This window comes from Polyodon spathula, chromosome 2 (assembly GCF_017654505.1).
Source record: "Polyodon spathula isolate WHYD16114869_AA chromosome 2, ASM1765450v1, whole genome shotgun sequence".
NCBI lineage: Eukaryota > Metazoa > Chordata > Actinopteri > Acipenseriformes > Polyodontidae > Polyodon > Polyodon spathula.
In genome coordinates, this window is record NC_054535.1 from 56013664 (window position 1) to 56035852 (window position 22189).

The 22189-nt window shown below is 36.2% G+C and overlaps 1 protein-coding gene across 2 annotated transcripts in view; it reads left to right on the forward strand.

Annotated features, from left to right (window-relative positions):
• The window catches only part of LOC121298529 (ephrin type-A receptor 5), a 207259-nt gene that overhangs the window by 43536 nt on the left and 141534 nt on the right, over positions 1-22189 (forward strand). For both annotated transcript variants that reach the window (XM_041225659.1, XM_041225666.1), the window contains exon 3: positions 7564-8227. In XM_041225659.1, the coding sequence (XP_041081593.1) occupies positions 7564-8227 (664 nt within the window). The remainder of the gene's footprint in view (positions 1-7563; positions 8228-22189) is intronic.

Genomic DNA, 22189 nt, shown 5'->3' on the forward strand with positions numbered 1-22189 from the left:
TATATATATATATATATATATATATATAGTTTTTATACATATACTAATAAATAAAATAAATAGGCAAACCAGATGGTTTGATAATTTTATTTAAAAGCATAGGCATTCCATATATTTATAACCACATTAACATTGTTTTTGCAATTTTTTTTTTTTTACTTCCAAAGTAGCCTAGTTTGACACATTTGGGGCTACCCTGAGAATAATTAAAAGTAGTCTCACAATGACATGAAGGGATTTATTTATGTATTTATTTATGTATTAATATTGTATGAAACCCTAACCTTGTATGACGAGACTTGAAAGCAAAGTCACTTTAAGAAAAGAATATACTGTATTCTATTTAGCATATGTTCATCCACAACTTTCAACTCTCATAAATCTTACATAAAATTATATAAAAAAAAAACAACTGTGTACAATTCTACCCACAGACCATGTTCATTACTTTTCATCCCTTCATGTAAAAGTGAAACTAGTTGGAATTATTCGCCAGGTTAGCCCCAATTGTGTCAAACTATTTGAAAAAACAAAAACATAAATAACTGATTTACATTTCAAAATGTACAAAAGCAGATCTTCTTCTTCAGATGAGGTTCTGGTAAAGTGAATTTTCTGCATTGTCATGGGGACATTCGCAAGACAACCACAAGACGAACACGAAAAGATTTCAGGATTCAAAGCATTTCAAGTAACCCCAAAGAGTTGGGGTCGAACAGATCCATTTGGGGATGTATTTCGGCTTGGGGTTTTAACATATTAAATGCAATTCAAAAAGGTACTTAATTCTAATGGAAGCTTTGTTTAGTTGTCTGTTGCTGGGCAATCAACATGTTTTTGGGAATTGTCCTTCTTTCTGCTCTACACACACCATGATTTCATAAATGACTCGAGGCCTACGCTTTGCAGATGATATAGCAAGCCTGTCATGTATACACACTTTACAAGATCATAGACCTTGTAAATAAAAGCTCAGTGGAGAATTCATTTGCCTCGGCTATCAGAATCCAGAAAATCTCTTCTTTCTTGATCCATAATGCAACTCACACCAACCAGCTGAGAGGACTTTAGGATTTATTCGGGGGATATAATCATGTAAGCCTGAATAAGCTTCAGAGCCCTAATGTGACCATTTCGACAGTAGAAATTATGTGTAAATTTGTGCTGAGTGGCAGCTGATTGCAGAAAAGATGATTAATGCTGAATTTGAAATTGATTAATGGGTGCAGATGTCATTACTGAATCTATGAATGTAATATTGTCTGCTGTTGACAGAGTTGCGGTACTGTACATGAGTATCAGATATGTGAGCATTTTTAGGAAGATTAAATATGGGTCAAATCTTTTTCTGAATTATGGTGTGTAATAATTTTTTTTTTTTTTTTTTGAACAATTGCTTTTTATTTGTTTTCCAGAAAATAAAGTAATACATGAACAAATGGATACAAACGAATAGTGGGAGCTCTACAAAATACAAAGTAGTACAGTGACAGGAATACAAAATTAATTAGAAATCCAAATCCAATATATATATATATATATATATATATATATATATATATATATATATATATATATATATATATATATATAAGAGGAGCCTAATTAAGCAAATTTCTGAGATAAGAAAAAGCATCTGACCATGCTGTTACAGTTTTTGCACTGGCACGGTGTAATCTAGCAGTACGTCTCTCCACAAGCACAATATCTGTAATACAACCAAGTGCAATCTAAGGGTATCTCAGTCTCCATCCAACCTCGTAAGATTGACTTTTTAGCTGCTGTTAGGCCTGCCAAAAAAAGTCGATGTTGCTGAAGGTTAAAGTTAATTTGGGAGTCGTCACAGAGAAGAAGCAGTCGGGGACTCAGTGGCTGTTTCATCCCAGTCACATCAGAAAGCACATTAGCCATGTATTTCTAGAGCCACTCAATTTCAGGACATTCCCAAAGCATATATATGGTGTGTAATAAATGAGAGAAACAAAAATAAATTATCCTTCTGTTCATATGTAGGGTAAACTTAAATATTTCCTATGAACTGCTGATTTAAAAAAAAAAAACATTCTGTCATAACATCTTTCACAGCATTTGACACTTCTCACTGATAACACTATGTAACACAATTTTTTATTAAAAAAACAAAAAATATTGTTACACGGTGATAATGTAGTGGCAGGTGCTGGCGGATCGGCTTTGTCTGTGGCTGTATTACATTCCGGAACTGTTAACGTACGGGACTTGATTGCTTGCACCATGCTGCAGGGTGCTGGGACTTGATTGCTTGCACCATGCTGCAGGGTGCTGGGACTTGATTGCTTGCACCATGCTGCAGGGTGCTGGGACTTGATTGCTTGCACCATGCTGCAGGTTGTTGGGACTTGATTGCTTGCACCATGCTGCAGGGTGTTGGGACTTGATTGCTTGCACCATGCTGCAGGGTGCTGGGACTTGATTGCTTGCACCATGCTGCAGGGTGCTGGGACTTGATTGCTTGCACCATGCTGCAGGGTGTTGGGACTTGATTGCTTGCACCATGCTGCAGGGTGCTGGGACTTGATTGCTTGCACCATGCTGCAGGGTGCTGGGACTTGGCTCTGGATCAGGCAGTACACGGGGGTCCCCAGGTGCTGCTCACGTGAACCCCATGCACCTGTACAGGACTCTAATTGAGTGAGGAATGTGAAAATCTATTACATTGTTGTTAGTTAAAGGTCAGTGGGTGCTGATTGATCGATTGTGTCTGGATCTGAGGGGGGATTAACGGCTATATTATCTTTGTGTTGCTGACCCAGGTAAGTTTTGTGCAACAAAAAAAAAAAAAAGTACCTACAAATGAGTAACATTTTTTATTGCTGCACTTTACTCTAACAATGGCTGAATATGAAAATATAGTCTGTTGAACGTTACAGTAAATACAATAAATAAAGATATATAAAACACAAATAATTAATATCTCAGCTAAATATGTTTTTTGAAATATGTTACTGTGACAAAGTGCCCGCCCCTGTGTATATTATCTGTTATGTGTTGCGTGTGGTGTGTTTAAATGTTGGTGTATAGACATTGGTACATGGGATATAAACAGGTCTGTGTAACACGAGTGTTTAAAAATGTATATGTGTATTTAGGCACGAGGATTGCACAGCACTTCACGTGCAAGTAAAAAGTAATAATATGTGAGCACGGGGAATTGCACTTTATTAATTCACGTGCTGGGATTCAAGTGAATAATTAACTGGTAATTGAATCTCAGCACAACAGTATATAAAGATGCACGTTGTCACATACTCGGGGTTGGGTGTTCGATGAGTGGAGAACGGGAGAGAGAGGGTAGGAGAATTAAATATTTCAATTGCTATCACGTGCTGGTGGGACCAGCACGATACTTGTTTATTTAAAACTCACCTTGTTTGTTTGTGTGTCTAGCTGCTCACTGTTTTTGTAAGTATTAGTCCATTTTTGTTTATTTTGGCTACCAGTGCCGTGTCCTGTTTCTGTTTCATGTTTAAACCTTTTATTTACAATAAACCGGCTCAAGCAAGCGTCGTCATCGTTTCCCATCATCTGTCTTTGTGTTCATTCCTTTTCCTGGTTCTGACGCCGCCCACTTCGGCCGTCTCCGTGACAGTTACTCACAAACAGACTATTTGTAAAACTTTTTACAGAATTTGTAATATCCAGTAGCATACAGTAAAACATGTGAAGCCTGGCAGCGGCAGAGCCAGAAAAGTGTGTGCTGGTGTGTAGAGGTAGCTACTGGAAAATCTGTTACAATACATACATTAAGAGTAATTTTCAGATATACCCTTAATTAAAATAGATTTATTATAAAAAATTAAAAAAATCACAGGACTTGATTGGTTTTAGACAGACTTATAAGTCATTCAGGATTCCATAAATGACAGGGTTCGGATGTAGAGGGGATCACACCATTATTTTCAAGAAGTATTCGGATGGAACCCCAAAATGAGGCTGATACTGAATGCCAGTATGTAGAGGGGCAGGATTAGACAGGGTTTACTGTGTATTTGGTTACACTCTCTTTATTTATTTATTTACATTTTTTCAAAATTATAACAAAATGGTACAATCAAGAAAAATGGGTAAAGGAAGAGGGTACATTTATTGGGCTAGGGTGGTGAGACACAAATTTGTTGCTTTAGGAGAGCAGAGGGCCAGAGGCTAGGTCATGGTCAGGGCAAGCAGGGTCATAACAGGCAGTCAGGGACTAGGACTATCAATAGAATGAGCTAGGGAGAGAGATGAGTTTTGAGAGGGGGATGGAAACTACATAGTGTAGGTGACTGTTTTATGTCAAGTGGGAGTTTATTCCAATGAAGGGGAGCAAGAAGAGAAAAGGAATGAAAATATGACTGGGCATGGGGCAAGGGTGGGACTGAGAGGGACAATAGGGATTGGGAGCATAAGGAACGTGAGGGAACATAGTAGGAAATCAGTGCAGCCAGATAAGGTAGGGCAAGACATTGAAGAGATTTGTACACAATAATTAGTATTATTGTGTACAATAATACAGGTTCCATGTTAATTGTACACAGTATAATTAACATGGAGCCAGTATCGCTGGAGGAGGAGAGGAGAGGTATGGAAGGAGCAGGGGAGGTTGATTATGATACGGGTAGAGGTGTTTTGAATTGAGGATTTCAAGTTTTGATGGTTTGATGAGGAGATATCGGTGCACCATCCAAGATTGGATAGCAACCAAACAAGCTTATGTATGAGTGGCGAGGTTGGGGATAAAAGAGGGAAACAAATAGAAAATCTGTGTGTCATCAGAAAAGAAATGGTGGGGGAAGTTAAATGAGGAAATAAGAACTTCTAGGGGTGAAGTGTACAGGGAGAATAGCAGGGGTCTGAGGACAGAGCCCTGGGGGACATCGACTGAAAGAGGGGAAGGGGGGAGGTGAGGCTGTTAAAAGAAACAGCAGAGGTGCATGAAGATAGGTGTGACAGGAGCCAGCCAATGGGCGTACCAGAGATAGCGATGTTAGAAAGAGTGGGAAGGAAAATGGGGTGATCGACTGAGTCAAAAACAGAGGAAAGATCGAGGAGAATGAGAATTGAGGAGATGCCAGCATTGGAGGTGTTGGGCAGATGATTTTTAAAAAATAGCGATGTACTTGACTGTTGTGGCATGTAAAATGTAAAAAACTGTATTTTTGTATCCAGGTATCCCCTACTCAAACATCCTAACATTGGTTTCTATATTTACGTTTCTGTCTGTCTCAGTCTTCTATATCTGCTGTGTATTTATACAGTGCCTTGAAAAAGTATTCAGCCCCCTTACCTTTTTTCACATTTAAGAGTCTCACAGCTTGGGATTTTGATGCATTAAATTGGGAATTTTTATTTGTGAGACACACATTCTTCTCCACAGAGCCCCCCCACCCCCAAAAAAGAAAGAAAATAGTAAATAATAAAATAATAAAAATTAAAAAACTGAAATATCACCATTTTTAAAGTATTTATCCCCCTTGGTCAATACTTGGTTGAACCACCTCTGGCAGCTATTACAGCCAGTAGTCTTTTTGGATAAGTCTCTATTAACTTTGCACACTGTGATGGATCAATATTTGCCCATTCCTCCTTGCAAAATAACTTAAGCTGAGTCAGCTTAGTTGGGGAAGCGTGATGGACAGCAATTTTGAGGTCTTGCCACAGATTTTCAGTGGGATTAAGGTCAGAACTCTGACTGAGCCACTCAGGAACATCTATTTTCTTCATTTTAAGCCACTCCAGTGTTGCTCTGGCAGTGTGCTTTGGATCATTGTCCTGTTGAAAGACAAACTTCTTCCACAGTTTGAGTTTTTTGGCAAAGGGGCACAGGTTTTTATCCAGGATTTCTCTGTATTGTGCACCATTCATCCTCCCATCAATCCTGAAAATTTTGCCAGTCCCTGCTGCTGAAAAGCATCACCATAACATGATGCTACCACCGCCATACTTTATGGTGGGGATGGTGTTACCTGGCTGGTGTGCAGTGTTTGATTTGCGCCACACATACCGCTTAGCGTTCAGGCGAAAAAGTTCCACTTTTGTCTCATCAGACCACAAGACATTCTGCCACATAACTGCAGTATCTTCTAGGTGACGTTTTCCGAACTCTTTGCGGGCAAGGATATGGGTTTTTTTTTTTTCAGCAAGGGCTTCTTCCTTGCCACTCTCCCATAAAGGCCCTTTTTGTGGAATGCCTTGGAGATTGTTGATTCATGAACATCGTTCATAATCTCATTCATAGTCACAGTTGGCCTCACAGTAGCTTCCCTAAGTGCCCTTCTTGTCCGGCAACTAAATTTAGAGGGGCGGCCCTATTTAGGCAGTGTGGTGGTAGTTTTGTATTTTTCCCACTTCTGTACGATGGACTGCACTGAGCTTCGAGGGATGTTCAATACCTTTGAAATGGTTTTGTACCCTTCCCCAGATTTGTGCTTCTGTATAATCACATCCCTGACTTGCTTAGAATGCTGTTTCATCTTCATTTTGATTCTTTCTTTTGAAAGTCTCTGTGGGACCATACAGAGAGAGCGGTATTTATCCTCACAGATTAATTTAAAGCAGGTGATCCACTAATTTCTTACACAGATGTAGTCCATCAACAAATTGTGTGACTTGTTGAGGTAATATATTGCACCTGAGCAAATTTGGGCTTGCAATTACAAAGGATATGAATACTTTTTTAATCTGATCATTTCCGTTTTTCATTTTTAGTAAATTGTGAAAGCTTTTGGAATTTTTCTTTTGATTTGACATGGTGCTCAAGGCTTTGTAGATCAGTGGGAAAAAAATCCTATTTTAATCTATTTCAAATTCTGAAATGTGAAAAAAGGGATGGGGGCTGAATACTTTTTCAAGGAACTGTATATTTGTACTTTCTGTGCTTATAGTCAAGCTATTACTTCTGAAAGTATGACCAAAGGTTACAGATTCAGACCTGCAGTATCTGTTTATAGCTCATGAGCAACTGTGTTGCTTTCAAATTTGTAGGGACACATTTGTCTTCTGTCCACATCAATTTAACATACATTGGTTATTAATTGTATGGATTGTCCATATATGTTTTTGTGCATGCTGCATGACAACACAAGTAGAGTCAATTACAGGACTATAAAATATATCTTGGAATGTGTGACAGATCCAGGCTCGTTTTGTTTGTTGTTTAATACTATTTAAAACTATTACTTCTATATCCTAATCTGTACTGAAGAAAAGTGGCGTGCTACAATTTAAATAAAAAAAAAAAACACATTCCAATGCTCAACTAAAATAAATGACACATTTTATGTAAACTTGTTTTTTAATAAAGCAATATTTATTAGATAATCTACAGAGACCACATTGTTTGCTGTTTATTTGGATTGTAATGCTTCCTTTGTTATGGTGGACATATTTTGATTTTAAAAAGTTCATACAAAAATAAGTGTTTATTGTGTATGTCTATGTTTTAATCTCTATAATTTCTAACTCATGTAATTTATACCCATTGATCAGGTTTAAATCAAACTAACAGAAAATAGATTAATGTCTGTTTTACTTTATGTCTCACAGTGGGAAGAGATTGGGGAAGTGGATGAGAACTACGCGCCAATTCACACTTACCAAGTGTGCAAGGTCATGGAGCATAACCAGAACAACTGGCTACAGACAAACTGGATCCTCAATCAAGGTGCCCAGAGAGTATTCATAGAACTCCAATTCACCCTGCGGGACTGCAACAGTCTCCCCGGGGGCCTGGGCACGTGCAAAGAGACCTTCAACATGTACTACTTCGAATCAGATGATGAGGAAAGCAGAAATGTCAAAGAGAGCCAGTACTCCAAAATCGATACCATTGCGGCAGACGAGAGCTTTACAGAGCTGGACCTTGGAGACAGGGTCATGAAACTGAACACTGAGGTGAGGGATGTAGGACCACTGACGAAAAAAGGCTTTTACCTGGCTTTCCAGGATGTCGGTGCCTGCATCGCTCTTGTCTCTGTGCGTGTGTACTACAAAAAGTGTCCCTCAGTAATCAGCAACTTAGCCTTGTTCCAGGACACCATCACTGGGGCCGATTCCTCTCAGCTGCTAGAGGTGTCGGGCTCTTGCGTCAACAACTCAGTGGCCGAGGAGCCTCCCAGAATGCACTGCAGCGCCGAAGGGGAGTGGCTGGTGCCCATCGGGAAGTGCATGTGTCGCCCAGGTTACGAAGAGAGAAACAGCGTTTGTCAAGGTTAGTTAAAAACCGCTGTTTGTTATGTTGCAGGTTCACTGAACAAGACAGAAGGGCATATACATTTTTTTAAATGGTGATTCATATAAGTACAGTTTCACCACTGTTTAAATTAGCAAGAAATGTCCCTTTCTTTACCAATTGTATGAAAACAAATCAGTCCAACTGTGTTTTATTCTGTGTATCGACATATTTTAGTGAAATAAATTCAGACACATTTAATTGGGCCCCAAAATGTTAAACAGCCCTTTAAAAAAAGCCATGTTTTGTAAAAAGTATGCTTCTTGTTACTTTTTTTTTTTTGCAGATGTACTGGCATGTTCCTCATCCAGTATGTTTAGCCACCTAGTCTATTTTCTTGTTTAGATACACTGGTAAGGCTATGTGTAGATGTTGTCTGATTATTTTGTTATCTAAATATTTTTCATTGAATTAAAACTAATGTAATACATATTTGGTGGTGTATATATATATATATATATATATATATATATATATATATATATATATATATATATATATATATATATATATATTTCAGAAGGGATTACACATTGGCATTCCTTACAGAGTATAAATACATATTATAATTGATACTAAGCATATGTTTTGGATGGTTATTGATGGTCATCTCTTGTAAAGGTCACGTAGAGGTCTAACTATATATCAATGTGTTGGCTTTTTAGTTTGTAGCTCACTGAGAACAATGCACTTGTACTGATAATCTTAACCCATGAAAATGACATTAGTGCAGTAGCTGGTCTTTATTGAACAGATTTGTACAGTAGGGCCTGGTTGGAACCAAAACCTGTACCAGAAAACAGTTACAGTGTCAATTTACAGGATGTGTTGCATCGACTTCAATAAGCAATATTTTTGTTCTGTTATTGACCACTCATATGCATTATCATACATGTATAACACCATGTTTATCAAAGGATTCCTTAAGCACAAATGAACCCAAAATAGCTATTTCAGTTGCAAGAAAACATGTTAAATACAAGCATTTAGTGAACATTGCCACTCATAATTAATATGTCAAAGACCAAAATACACCATTTCAGGTAGTTTAACAAAAAAAGTAGTTTATTTAAAAAAAGCACTTAAGCAATTTCAGATGTTTGTTCATGACAAAAGTATTGGTACCTTTACATGAAAAGTCTAAACATGTAATAGAGCTAATTGTAAAATATATTAATTGATTGAAAACCATTACACAGTAACTAAGCTGCATTATAAAGTCAAAAGCCAGAAAAGAGGTAATTATTTCTGTTGAAGAAGAATGTTTTGGCAAAACAGCAGATGATGGCCAAGACAAAGGAGTTGGATTCACGTTTGAGAAAAGCACTTATAGCAAACTACAACAAAGGAAATAGCTATAGAACAGTATCAAATAAATGTGGAATACCAAAATCCACAAATCAGAGCAATAACCAAGAACTACCACAGAACAAATTAAACTAAACCTCTTGAAAAAATAGGATGTCCAGAGAAAATTATGGGCACAGCAGGTAGGAGAGATTAACAGCCATGGACTTAAATAAAGATTTAGAAACATCAGGCTAATAATAATAATTACATACTAATGCATAAACAAACTGCAAAAAGGCACCTGAACACATAAGAGTTGTATACATGTAGACCTCAATGCACACCAGTTTAATTTAAAAAAAAAAAAATCATAAAACAAAATTAGCAAGAAATATAAACAGTCTTCAGTCCAATGAGAATAAAATACAACTTTTCACCAAAGACGGACCACAGTATGGTTGTAGAAAAAAAGGGAAAGCCTTCAAAGAAGAAAACCTTATATCCACAGTTAACATGGAAGTGGTATGATATGGTGATATGGGGGTGTTTTAGCAGTTCATGGACAGGAGGCATTCATGTGATTAAAGATGAAATGAATGCAGCCATGTATGAAAACATTCTACAAAGTACAATGATACCACCTGATCATATGCTGATTGGCAGAATGTTTATCTTCCAACACGACAACGACCCAAAGTCAACTCTGGAGTTCTCGAAGAAAATGAAGCTAAAAGTTTTGGAATGTCCTTCGCAATCACCAGATCTCAATCCAATAGAAATGTTTTGGACTAATCTGAAAAGAGCTCTAGCCAAGCATTGTGTATCCAATGTGACTAAGCTGAAGAAAATATGCAGACAGAATGGGCCCAGTTTTCACCAACAACATGTAACATACTGGTTAAGAATTATCATAAACATGTGAAAGCCATAATAAAAGCAAAATGAGTACACATCAAATACTAAAGCAGGGTTGCCAATAGTTTTGTCGTGAACAAATAATTTAAATGAAATAAATGTGTTTGTTTTGATAAAGATCATATTTAAGAATCATAATTCCAAACTTCATCCATTTAATAATGATCTGTGTCAATATTAGCAAACTTTAGTTGGCATATTTTGGGGATGAATAACTGCCCCATTTTATAATGATTACTTTTTGTGTGTATTGTGTTGTGTAGAAAGATAGTGTGAAAATACTATTTAACACAAACCCACCCTTCCAAGAAGTTGCAGCTCAGCAAGTCTGACACTGTATTATTTGTTGATGACTCAGTCATGTAGGAACCTAGAAGTTGTTGCAAGAATCAGGCCACGGCTTCATACAGTAGAAACAAAAGGGCATAGCAACACGCTGTCTTTTTACACTTTGGTAGCACTCAGGTATGTCAGTCCCCTGTAGTTTCAGAGGAAGGAAAAAGTCCATCAGACCCATTTTAAGGTTTATGCTCTAGGTTTGAAAGAAAACAAATAAAACACTGTGGCATCTTGGTATATTCTGAGTTTTAAGTGTATTCCTCATATCCTTATTGTTACTGCTGTTACTAAGTTTTGCTCTTCTTTTTGCAAGACGTTTATTATACAGGAAAGTAAAGCCATGAACAAATTGAAAAGGTAATACATATCTCATTTGTTTACTCATTGTAATCACTGTAACTTGGTGATGAACGTTGGTGTGCATTGTAATCTTCGGAACCTGTTGTGTTCTATGGTTAGTTCTGTTTTATATACAAATATGATTCCTGGATCACTGGTTACTCCATAGTTCAGTATTCTGTGCAGTGCCTATACCTTGTTGGCTTTCCAGTTTGTTTAAATTCCCTGATGGTAGTTTCAGCTGTTAGTTACAAACACGTCCTGCCTTTGTTGCCACTCTTACACTTTATCAAAAAGCAGGCAGTCTCCAGGAGGTTATGGATGTAATCTGCAATCTGTGTTGTACACAAGGGAAAAATGTGGACAAAAGTTTTTGTTTTGTTTAGTTTTTTTCCACAAAGTTTGTGTTTTTGTTATATCAATACAATATTTTGCAGGAAACACCTACTATGTTGATCATTGGGTAACATTTTTTAAGTAAAGATAACATATGGTACTACACTTTAAGAGTATTAGCCATCAGTTTTTATGTTTTTAACCATTTATTCAAATTTCACTTCATTTACTTCTGTAACTTATCTATAAATAAATACATTAATTAGTAAAACAAGCATGACAGAAGTAAAGGTGGAGTTGAGAATCTTGGTAATATAGAATATCTTTGGTGTGAATATGCACATGCCTTATACTCCATAGTATGTCCATAGTAATTCTACAAAACATTTTAGACATTTTCAGCCGCCACCTTCAATTACGTCCATAAAAAACTATACTGTATATACTATAAAACAGCAATTGGCAGAAAACAAGCATTAATGATGTTGTAACTAGTATAGACAATGTTTCAGTGAATAAAACTCTCAAGCCCAGAGCATGCCTAAGAAAATGGTTCAATGCAGTAATTACATTGTAAAACTTAAAAGTCATCTGTTCTGTTTACATACTTTTATGGGAACATTGCGCAATATACCGTACTCTCGTGGATCTTTATAACTCTGCACTTTTATCTGTGAATTTGCTTATTGTTCCATAAACAGCCAATTGCTTGTGAATGCTTACATTTAAATGATATATTACTGTGCTAATTGGTATGGTTTTTGCTTAAATAACAACTGCATTTACTGCAGATTAATGGTCAGACTACCTTGTATTCAGTTTACCTGATTAGGTCCCTTGTGTGCAAATTGCTGCTTGTCTTATTCCTGTGAAAAAATTGTAAGCATAATCAGTGAAGGCAGGTGCATCTGAACATCACCTCTGCTGGATGATGTTAAGAAGATTGATTTGGAAGGAGGATATTCTCCATCAAATTCATTTATATTTAGGTCCAAGTATTATCCTAATTTTCACCAGAAAAAGGAAAAACAACACTTTTTTGTTTCAAACTAAAAATACGTGTCTCAGAAAGTCATTAAAAACAGTATGTTTGTTGTGTTCTACTATTGCCTAATTGTATCACTTCTGAATTACAGCGACACCTGCTGAGAAAAAAAAAAACAAAAAAAACACAGGACTGTAGCAACTGCCTCTGCATCTGCAACCAGAGTAGGCTGCTTCTTGGTCTAGTGTGGGAAATTTTAGTTTGGGACACCCACACTCCCCTTCCAAGTCAGTGACGTCATGTTCCAAAATACTTTTGTACTTCTGATGTTTGGCACTGTGACAGCTGTTGGATAATCATAGTGCTTTAGGGTGCAGAGGCTCAGTGCTTGATCTTGCAAGCTTTTTTTTTCCATTGATGGATGTAACACAAGCAGACTGCTCTAGTTATATTTGTTGACCCTTTCCTTTATCCCTGTCCCTTTATGTCAGCAACATTTATTGTTGGATAGACTGCCACATTTATAGCAAACTCCACGGCTAAACTGCCCCCCAACCCCCCTCTTAAATAAAGTCAAGACAACAAGCTTTTTGGTTAGTGCCATGCTGAGCCAGACTGTATATGCACCTATAAATGCAATGGTCTAGGTGTAGGGTGATAATTGCTGTTTGAGATTCACGCTTTAATTTTTAGTCTCGACTGTTCTATAAACAATGTTCCTATAAAACGATAAGACATTGCCATTGAATACTGCTGAAAGTTAATGTCAGAGCTCAGAAAATATCTGGGTTACTAGTTCCTGTAAACAGTAAGAATTGCGATGATCACTGAAATCATTTATCACATAAGGAAAAACACCCATATTCTTTCACAAGGTCATTGTTCACAATTAATATATTTCAAGCACTCCTCCCTTCCCTGGTGAAGCACAGAAAATAGTTGTATGTACTATGCCTTTTGTAATTACCAGCAATGTATTGCTAGTAAGAAATAAAACATGTATTTAAAAAAAAAAAAAAAAAATCACACAGTTGTTTCAGGTTATAGGCATAATAGCTTCGGTTGATTTCCAGAGCAGCTAACATTAGTATGTATACACTTGTTCTTTTAGTACAATGCAACGGATAGGTGCACGGTAACATCTTTTAACCAGTTCAGTTTATTTGAATATGGGAGGGGAGCTTATTCAATATATCCCATCTGCCATATATTCCTTGCAACTGTACGAAGCCTTTGCTTAGCTTTGCTGTAACTCAGTTAGGCAAGTTTAAGCTTTGTTTAAACATGTCAAAATGGATTTACTTCAGTGGGTTTTTAATTGGCTAACTTTTTCTTGTTACCAAGACCAAACAGCAGTCCCTTTGATAACAGCAGTGTGCAGACTAATAAAATGTCACAACATTTGGAATAGGTCTTGGTGTTGTGACAGGAGCAGTTTCCAGTAACCAGCCAAGACAGACAGATCCCATGTCAATCCATCATGGGCCCACACACACACACTAACAGACTTGTGCTTGAGAGGCTTTATTGATCAGGGATTTGAAAAGGAAAAAAGAATTTAAACTAAGAATTTAGTCAGCAATAAAATATAGTTGTCGGCCTTAACCAACAAGAAAATAAAAATAAAAATAAACGTTCTTTTTTTATGTTTTTCTGACATCATCCGAAATACTTACGTATTATAGTATAAAGCTAAGTTAGACACAATTTGGTTATTTAAAAAAAAAAATAAGGCCAACTGCTTGCTTCTGAAAATAGTTCTAAACAATGTTCTGTTTAATAAAAAAGGGAGTTGTTTTCTTTATTTTCAGTATTAAAATAAGGTTAGATTTCTTACTTTTAGTAGCTTTAATTTTTACACTTATGTTTTACTGGGATTAGAGAATTAAATCAACAAAGTACATGTATACCTAAAAGCAAAATTAATCATTTACTAAAGGCTTTGTTATTTCATTTAGGATATTTATGATTTCACATAAATTATTGGTATAAAAAACAAGACAACACACAAAGAAATAAGCATTACACAATTAGACAATTTCTTTAAATCCACCACTGTATAAGGATATCATAATATTAATAATTCAAATGTAAACTATTGTCTGGTTAAATGTAAAAACTGAACCCCTATTACACATTAAATAAGTTAAAAAAATGTAATTACCAGTAAGATTGTAAAGATGTTTTTTAGTTCAAGTCAAACTAATTATGAGTCAAAGTATTTATTTATTTTTTCTTTTTATGATGTTGGTGACATGATCCAATTAGGTTTTTATCCTAACAGTCACATTCTGTCTTCCCAATCAACCCGTTAGTGGGTAAACAATTGGTGTTTGTCCCTCGCAGACACACTTAACTGTGACTTGCTATTTCAGACAGATGTTAAACAAGAAAGTTGAGCAGTGTGAAATGATGCACACTCTTCAGCATTATTCAGAGCAGTATTAGCACTCATAGCTTCATGCTGAGAACTTGTTCTGCAACACATTAGTTACCAAGGCACTGATGCACAGTAAAATGTTGTTGGCTTTTTAATTATATATATATATATATATATATATATATATATATATATATATATATATATATATACACATACACACACACACACACACACACACACACACACACACACACACACACACAGAGTATATATTTCTTTTTTTATGAACTTTGAGTTCAAGATTTGTGCATAGGGACCATTGTATAGTAAGCTTTAAAAATATGAGGAAAGCAAAACAAGTGTGCATTCTTTTGGTATCTAAACTTTGCCTATGCAAGTAACCTTGTCAGCTGCAAAAGTGGTTTGATTCCTGATTTTGAAAAATAGTAATTTGGCTTTCTTGTAATTATAATCACTTAAAAATGCCTTGCAAACTTTTACAGGAATGTACCTGTAACACCACACGGATTAGTATAATGGACGTCATCAGAATAATCTTGTTTAACTGTAATGGAAAGTATGTTAACATGCCAGGTGTAGAGAATTCCTTTTAGCAGTTTGGCATTAGAAGATATAATAATTTAAAGTGATGAGCACACACATACAAACATTCTAACATACACATTTACTAATATAAATGTGCTGCAGCCTATAGATGAGCTGTCTTATGGTTCAGTTTGTATTAATTCATTTGTATTGCTATTAAGGTAATTGTAGCTAACAAAATAGTTCCATACAATTTCTCTGGCATGCATTCATTCTAAAGGTCTCAAATGTGCAGTTTTGAAAGGAACACATGTTTTAGCAAACAAGTATTTTCATTTTAAAACACAATATCTGGTACTGTACTAGGTTAAAAAAATTGATGTTGTCTATTAATTCCTATCAATAACCAATCAGTTGCTTCCCCTATTGACTACGCTGCATTCAGCCAGTAACAAGCTTTGACCCAGACGAGGCTGTTTAGGTCAGATTAGCAGGAAGTGGATGTGCAAACAGATAACCCAAGAAAAAGGTATAGAAATTGAAAGCTTCCAGTTATCATGTTTTAAAATTAAAATACATGTGTGTTACTGTATAACACATGTTTCTTTCAGAACAGCGAATGGAAGTTCAAATTCATGGAATTATTTGGTTAGCTACAGTTACTTTAATATATCCCATAAAACTGCAGAAAGTTATTTAAAGTGAAAACAGAAGTATTCATTTGTAGGTTTTGCTTATTTCATACTTTTTGTGTCTTAAAAGCAGCAGTTTGAAATGGGTATTGCAGTTCCCCATTATGGAGTAAAAAGAGAGCAAACCATTTTCCCCCAGAAGTTTATGATTCTTTGTCCTGTGGCAAAGTGACTATACATACATATTCAATTTAAGGTTAAGCTAGATTTAGCTTCTTCATGTAAAACTGACCAGCCCTGTTACTGCGACAAACAGGAAAAGCCAACCAATTAATCATTGATTTGTGGAGGTGTCTTTCTTACTTTTTTCCTCCAAAGGAAAAGCATCATTTTCCCTTTCCTTATACATCTTTTACAGGAAAACTAGGTGGCATTTAAAACATAAACAGTCAATCATAAATTGTTAGGAACAAAAAAAAAAAAAAAAAAAAAAAGTAAAATAAATATTTCCTTACCTTAAGATTACCATTATGATTATGATTGTTTTAAAGCCAAAAACATAGAGTGGAAACAGTTTTTTGTGAAAACCAGCATGAAAGACCAAAGCACTTGCCATATACTAACTATAACTAGACGATGCATTGAGTGTACTTGATGATAACAGTCCCCCTGGCTGGTATATCTAAACTGAAGGCTGTTATCACCATTGTAAATTGATGTGATTGTCAACATTAATTGCCTCTGCTCAGGTTCCATTTTGCTTAGTTTCCAGCCTGCCTGTAAGCTGCCCAGAGCTGCATGGTCCTCCGACACTGTAGATCTGAGGTGTTTGCATGGCAGTCCTGCAGAGTGAAAAGAAGCGGACGTCTGACGGCACACGTTTCTGGGGAAGCATGTGTCTGTCTTTGTCTCTCACAAGTCAGTGCAGGGGTGGCAGTGGTGAGCTGGGTTGAAATTAAAAAAAAAAAGAATTGGGCTTTCCAAATTGGGGAGAAAATTAGAAAAAAAACTGTTCTAACAATGGCATCGCAATTGGTTAAGTGGTTCTTTAGATATATGTAAAACAACATATGAACAACATATTAAAAACTATAATTTGACATGGTTCACTGATCAATTCTCAGGTAATTTGTTATGGAAATAACATTATGTTCAAACAGATGTATTAGAAGCAGGAGTTTAATAACAGAAGAGAGTGGAACTTGATCTTGTCTGGCATGAAGGTGAGCCTTCAGCTAGAGCAGCTGTCTGTTGATAATGAACTGCATTAATGTAATTGCTGTAAGGTGTCATTTTTACACAGTAACAAGACTTGATTGATATATGCTATTGTGATTTTACAGAATACCGTCGCAGTGAGATTAAATTCAGATAATCATCACCTCAAATGGTGTTCACATTTTATGTCATAGTAAAGTTTTGGTGTAAAAAAATAAAAAAATAAAATAAAAAAAGCTCTTGATAAAATACTGTCAGGTTTTCATCAACAGAAAAAGCATCTGGATGTCTTAAATGTGCATGTTGTTTACTTGCTTTCAGGTATTTCACAAGTGTGCTTTGTGTAATGTGAGTTTAACTTTCTGTTTGCCTCTTATCCCTCAGTAGTCTACAGTAAGGCACTGTGGCAAAGTGGCTGAACAGGTGTATAGCAGGTGTGTTGCTGGTGCAATAATCCAAAGAAACCAACAGACAACAAAGTACGAGTTCTCTCAGTGCTTGTGGTGCAGTACAATATAATACGTGCTTTATTGGTGAATGACAGTGATAACAACGTTAATCCTGACTGGCCCTTGGCGACAGCTCCAGAATTGTGTTTAGCCGTCTAGTGCTACAATCAGAAAACACAGACAGTTACTAAACAGACACGGACAAACAAACAGAAAACACTCATGAATATTTCCAATATTCTTTTTCTGCATCTCTAACAGTCCTTCCAGTTTCTAACCAAAAACCAAGCGAAGGAAAAGATTAGCGTTTCCCTGGCCCCTCTTAAGCTATCCAGCATGACCCCTTGGTAAATGATTCCAGCTGCGTCTATTGCTTGCAGCTGTTACTTCGTTTACCTTCAATACGTTCCTGCAGCAGAGTCTCCCATCCAGGCTGACCGACTTCCCGACCTCGGAAACGAACTCAGGCCAGCCTGTCCAGAGACAACTTCTTTCGCTATTTAGCACCTCAGGTCGAGAGGGAGATTTACAACCAGAACTCATTGTATTTTTTTCACAGGCACTTATCAATGGTAGTCGAGGTATTGACGTTTTATTTTTCAAAATAAACAAACATTAGTTGTTTTTTTTTGTTTTTCTTTTAACAGAAGATCCAATAACAAAAAACACTGTTGTGCATTATAGTTAAACAAAAAAGCAAAACTTGAATTTAAATTAAAATGCTTATTTAAAAAGAAGTACAAAGGACTTTAACGACTTAACAACTGGAAACTGCATCAGATGTCCCTCTAGTTTAATACTAGAACCGCTGCGGTTATACTCATACCTAAAACCGCTGCAAGCATCAATATTAAATATTAAAACGAAAGACAAACTAAGTGTTACTTTTGCTTTAATTAAAAAATTGCATTCATTTTTACAGTTTTGAAGGAAAGTGTTTATTTTATATAGTTTTTCATTTTTTGATGTAGTGCTCTATAGTGGTAAGTTAGAAAATAAACCCTTTTATGTTTAATTGTTCATTTAAATAGTGTTTCGGCTGTGCAGATGTTTGTTATGACGTGCTTGAATAAAACTTCTGAGTTGTATCCGACAGTTTGTCTTTCATTTTAACATTGATGTTGCTTAAAATGTAACCTTCATAATGACTGCTGGCTGTGGTTTTAGGTATGACTATAATAAAAATAAAAAATAATAATAGTAATGCAATAATAATAAAAAAAATACCATATTTTAACAGGTCATTTCTGTCTGAACTATGGTTGTTTATTAGTGTTAACATTTTATGTCCAAAAGTAAAGAAATACATGTGAATTGATCTCACAAATCCTGTCTAATTTAACTATCATACTAAATTCAGCTTCTTATATAATATTGCCATATAATCCAAACACAACATGTTTTGAAACAAAACATAAATCGATAGATTCAATAGATTAAAAAAAAAAAAAAAAACAACAAAAAAACAACATTTTGCCTTAATCTTTTAATCAAGAAAATGTGAATACAATAGGCCTACTTCTGATTTGGCTTGTCCACGCAAATGTAGAGGCCTAAGGTATGTGTCCTAGCAGCGCACTAATCTACCGTATTGGCACTAAAAGAAGCGCACTCTCACACACTCAAGGTTTTAATGTAAACCGGCAACAGCAGACTTCAAACTGGGTTCTAATTTGATGCATAAATTCACCAATATGTAATCGAAGATTTGGAAATTTAAGAAAAGATGATCAATAATCGATGCATCGATTAATTGTTGTACCCCTACCAGTGATATTCTCTGAAAGCAAATTTTCAACTCCTCTATCTTCTTGAAGTACATATTGTTAACCCTTAGTGGTCCATTTATTCAGCGCCTCTCAGGTGCGTCAGGTCCAATTTATTTTCACATGCGCTGTTTATTTTACACACGCTGTTTAATTTTTTTTTTCAGAGTAAAACAGGTTTAAAAGGCATTGCATCTCCAGCCAAGCCTCACCCCTTGTTCGCTGCATTTTTCACATACCTCTTTATAGATGTGCATACTGATAAATCCCCTCCTGATCACTCGTTTTATCACCAGACTCCTCAATAATGCGATCCAAGTCATTATTTTATTACTATAACATCTCAAAAAGCTCTGCAAATGTCTGTGATATTCTTTGAGCGCTGGATGCAGAAGCAGCTATCTCCTTGGTTTATGTCTGTGTTATTTATTCGGCTCCTATCAGTCTCACTCGGCCATTGGAAGGTTTTCTCTGCTTTTTCCAGAGAAAAAACGACTAGAGACCCGTGCTTTACGTCTTTTTGATGATGTCGGGCAGGAAAGGGAAAATTGTAATGTCGGACCTGGTCCGATAGGACCACAAAGGGTTAATAATTTATAAATTATAAACTCTAAGGGGTCTATTCATAAAAGGGTTAACGATTGTCGAAAGGAGTGCATGATCGGATTTCGTCCATAGCTGCCTATTTAATGACAGTTGCTAGTCATAAGAGATACAGTGGCTCTCAAAAGTATTCACCCCACTTGGACTTTTCCACATTTTATTGTGTTACAACATGGAATCAAAATGGATTTAATTTGGAGTTTTTGCCACAGATCAACACAAATAAAGTCCATAATGTCAAAGTGAAAAATAAAATCTACAAATTGTTCTAAATTAATTACAAATACAAAACAGAAAATAATTGATTGCATAAGTATTCACCCCCTTGAGTCAATATTTGGTGGAGGCACCTTTGGCAGCAATTACAGCCATGAGTGTATTTGGATAAGTCTCTACCAGCTTTGCACATCTGGACACTGCAATTTTTGCCCATTCTTCTTTGCAAAATTGCTCAAGCTCCGTCAAGTTGGATGGTGACCTTTGGTGAACAGCAATTTTCAACTCTTTCCATATATTATTAATTAGATTGAGGTCCAGGCTTGGACTGGGCCTCTCCAGGACATTGACCTTTTTGTTTTTAAGTCACTTCAGTGTGGCTTTGGCTGTATGTTTGGGGTCATTGTCCTGCTGGAAGATGAATCTTCTCCCAAGTCCTAGGTCTCTTGCAGACTTCAGCAGGTTTTCCTCCAGGATTTCTCTGTACTTTGCTGCATCCATTTTGCCCTCTAGCTTCACAAGCTTTCCAGGCCCTGACACAGAGAAGCATTTCCATAGCATGATGGGACCACCACCACGCTTCACGGTAGGAATGGTGTTATCATGTGCTCTCAAATCTCGGCTAGAGTTTGCCAAAAGGCATGTGGAAGAAGATTCTATGGTCTGACGAGACCAAAATAGAGCTTTTTGGCCTATAGTTAAGAATGGAAATCTTGTGTGTGTGTATGAAAATGTGTTTACCAGCATTGCCAACTAAAACGAAAATACAAAGTATTTAAAAAAGATTTTTTTTTTTTTTTTTCCCTAAATTATGACATGTCCGGAATTTTTGGCAGACATGATAGGGACATCGGAATCAGGTTTTGCAAACTGCCCGTGACTGGCAGCTGCAGACTCGGGTTCCGGTGGTAGGCTACTGTCAGTGAATTCGTTTTTTCTTTTTGCAACAGTTACCGACGCCACCCAGAGAACATTAATAATGATGATGATGTCATCAAAATGAGGTAGGTTTTGGTTCTTGAACGACTATACCCATTCATGAAGTGCTTTGCGACAGTCACCCGTATTCTCAGATCAACATGGACAACCGTGTTTTAAGCGGAATTTGTTTTATTACGGCAGTCGGCAAGTATTTTTATGAATAGGGCCCTACATTCCTACTGTTTTGCGTACTGTTGATGGATTTGTTTCATTGCATTCATAACAGTATGTTGTTAAAAGTTAGAGCCTAATAATTTATCATAGTCTGTCACACTGAAGAGTATCTAAAGCTGGGAACTTTTAATTTAACTTTTATGAATTTTACACTTGAGATGTTGACTGCAGTGACTATGTAGAAATTATTTTGAGAGTCAGTGCTAAACACTTAATCAGTTTAATTTGGAAAAGGGTGTCCTTTATGCATCTAATTGTTTCTCTAGTAGAATACAATATTAGTATTGCCTAATTTAAGATAAGGAAGATATTTTAAAACACTTTCATTCACAGGGTGACGTTAGTTGTTTTTATCAAAGCTTGTTACTCTAGTAAACAATTGCACTATTCTTGGTCTAGGCGTAACCTTTTTGCTGCCTGGCCAAATGTAGCAATTCTCCCCTGCTGTGCAATGGTAAAATTGGCTACATTTACAACCACTTTTGGCAACCAGAAAGGAACCTTCTTTTTCTACAATTTTGATGTAATTGTACCGTCGTCATACCATATTTTCTAGATTTTGGAAATGCTCTTTCCAAGAGTTTGATAGGATTAACATCATTACATGGGCCAAACTACATTAAATTCCAGGGAAAAATTGGATTATCATCATCATCTTACTGACGCAGAAATACACTTCCTTATTTGTAATCCAGTTGCAAGTTTTGTGATAAGAAATGCTTATCATACAACCTCAGAACAAATAAAGGAAGGGCAAATGAAACACAGT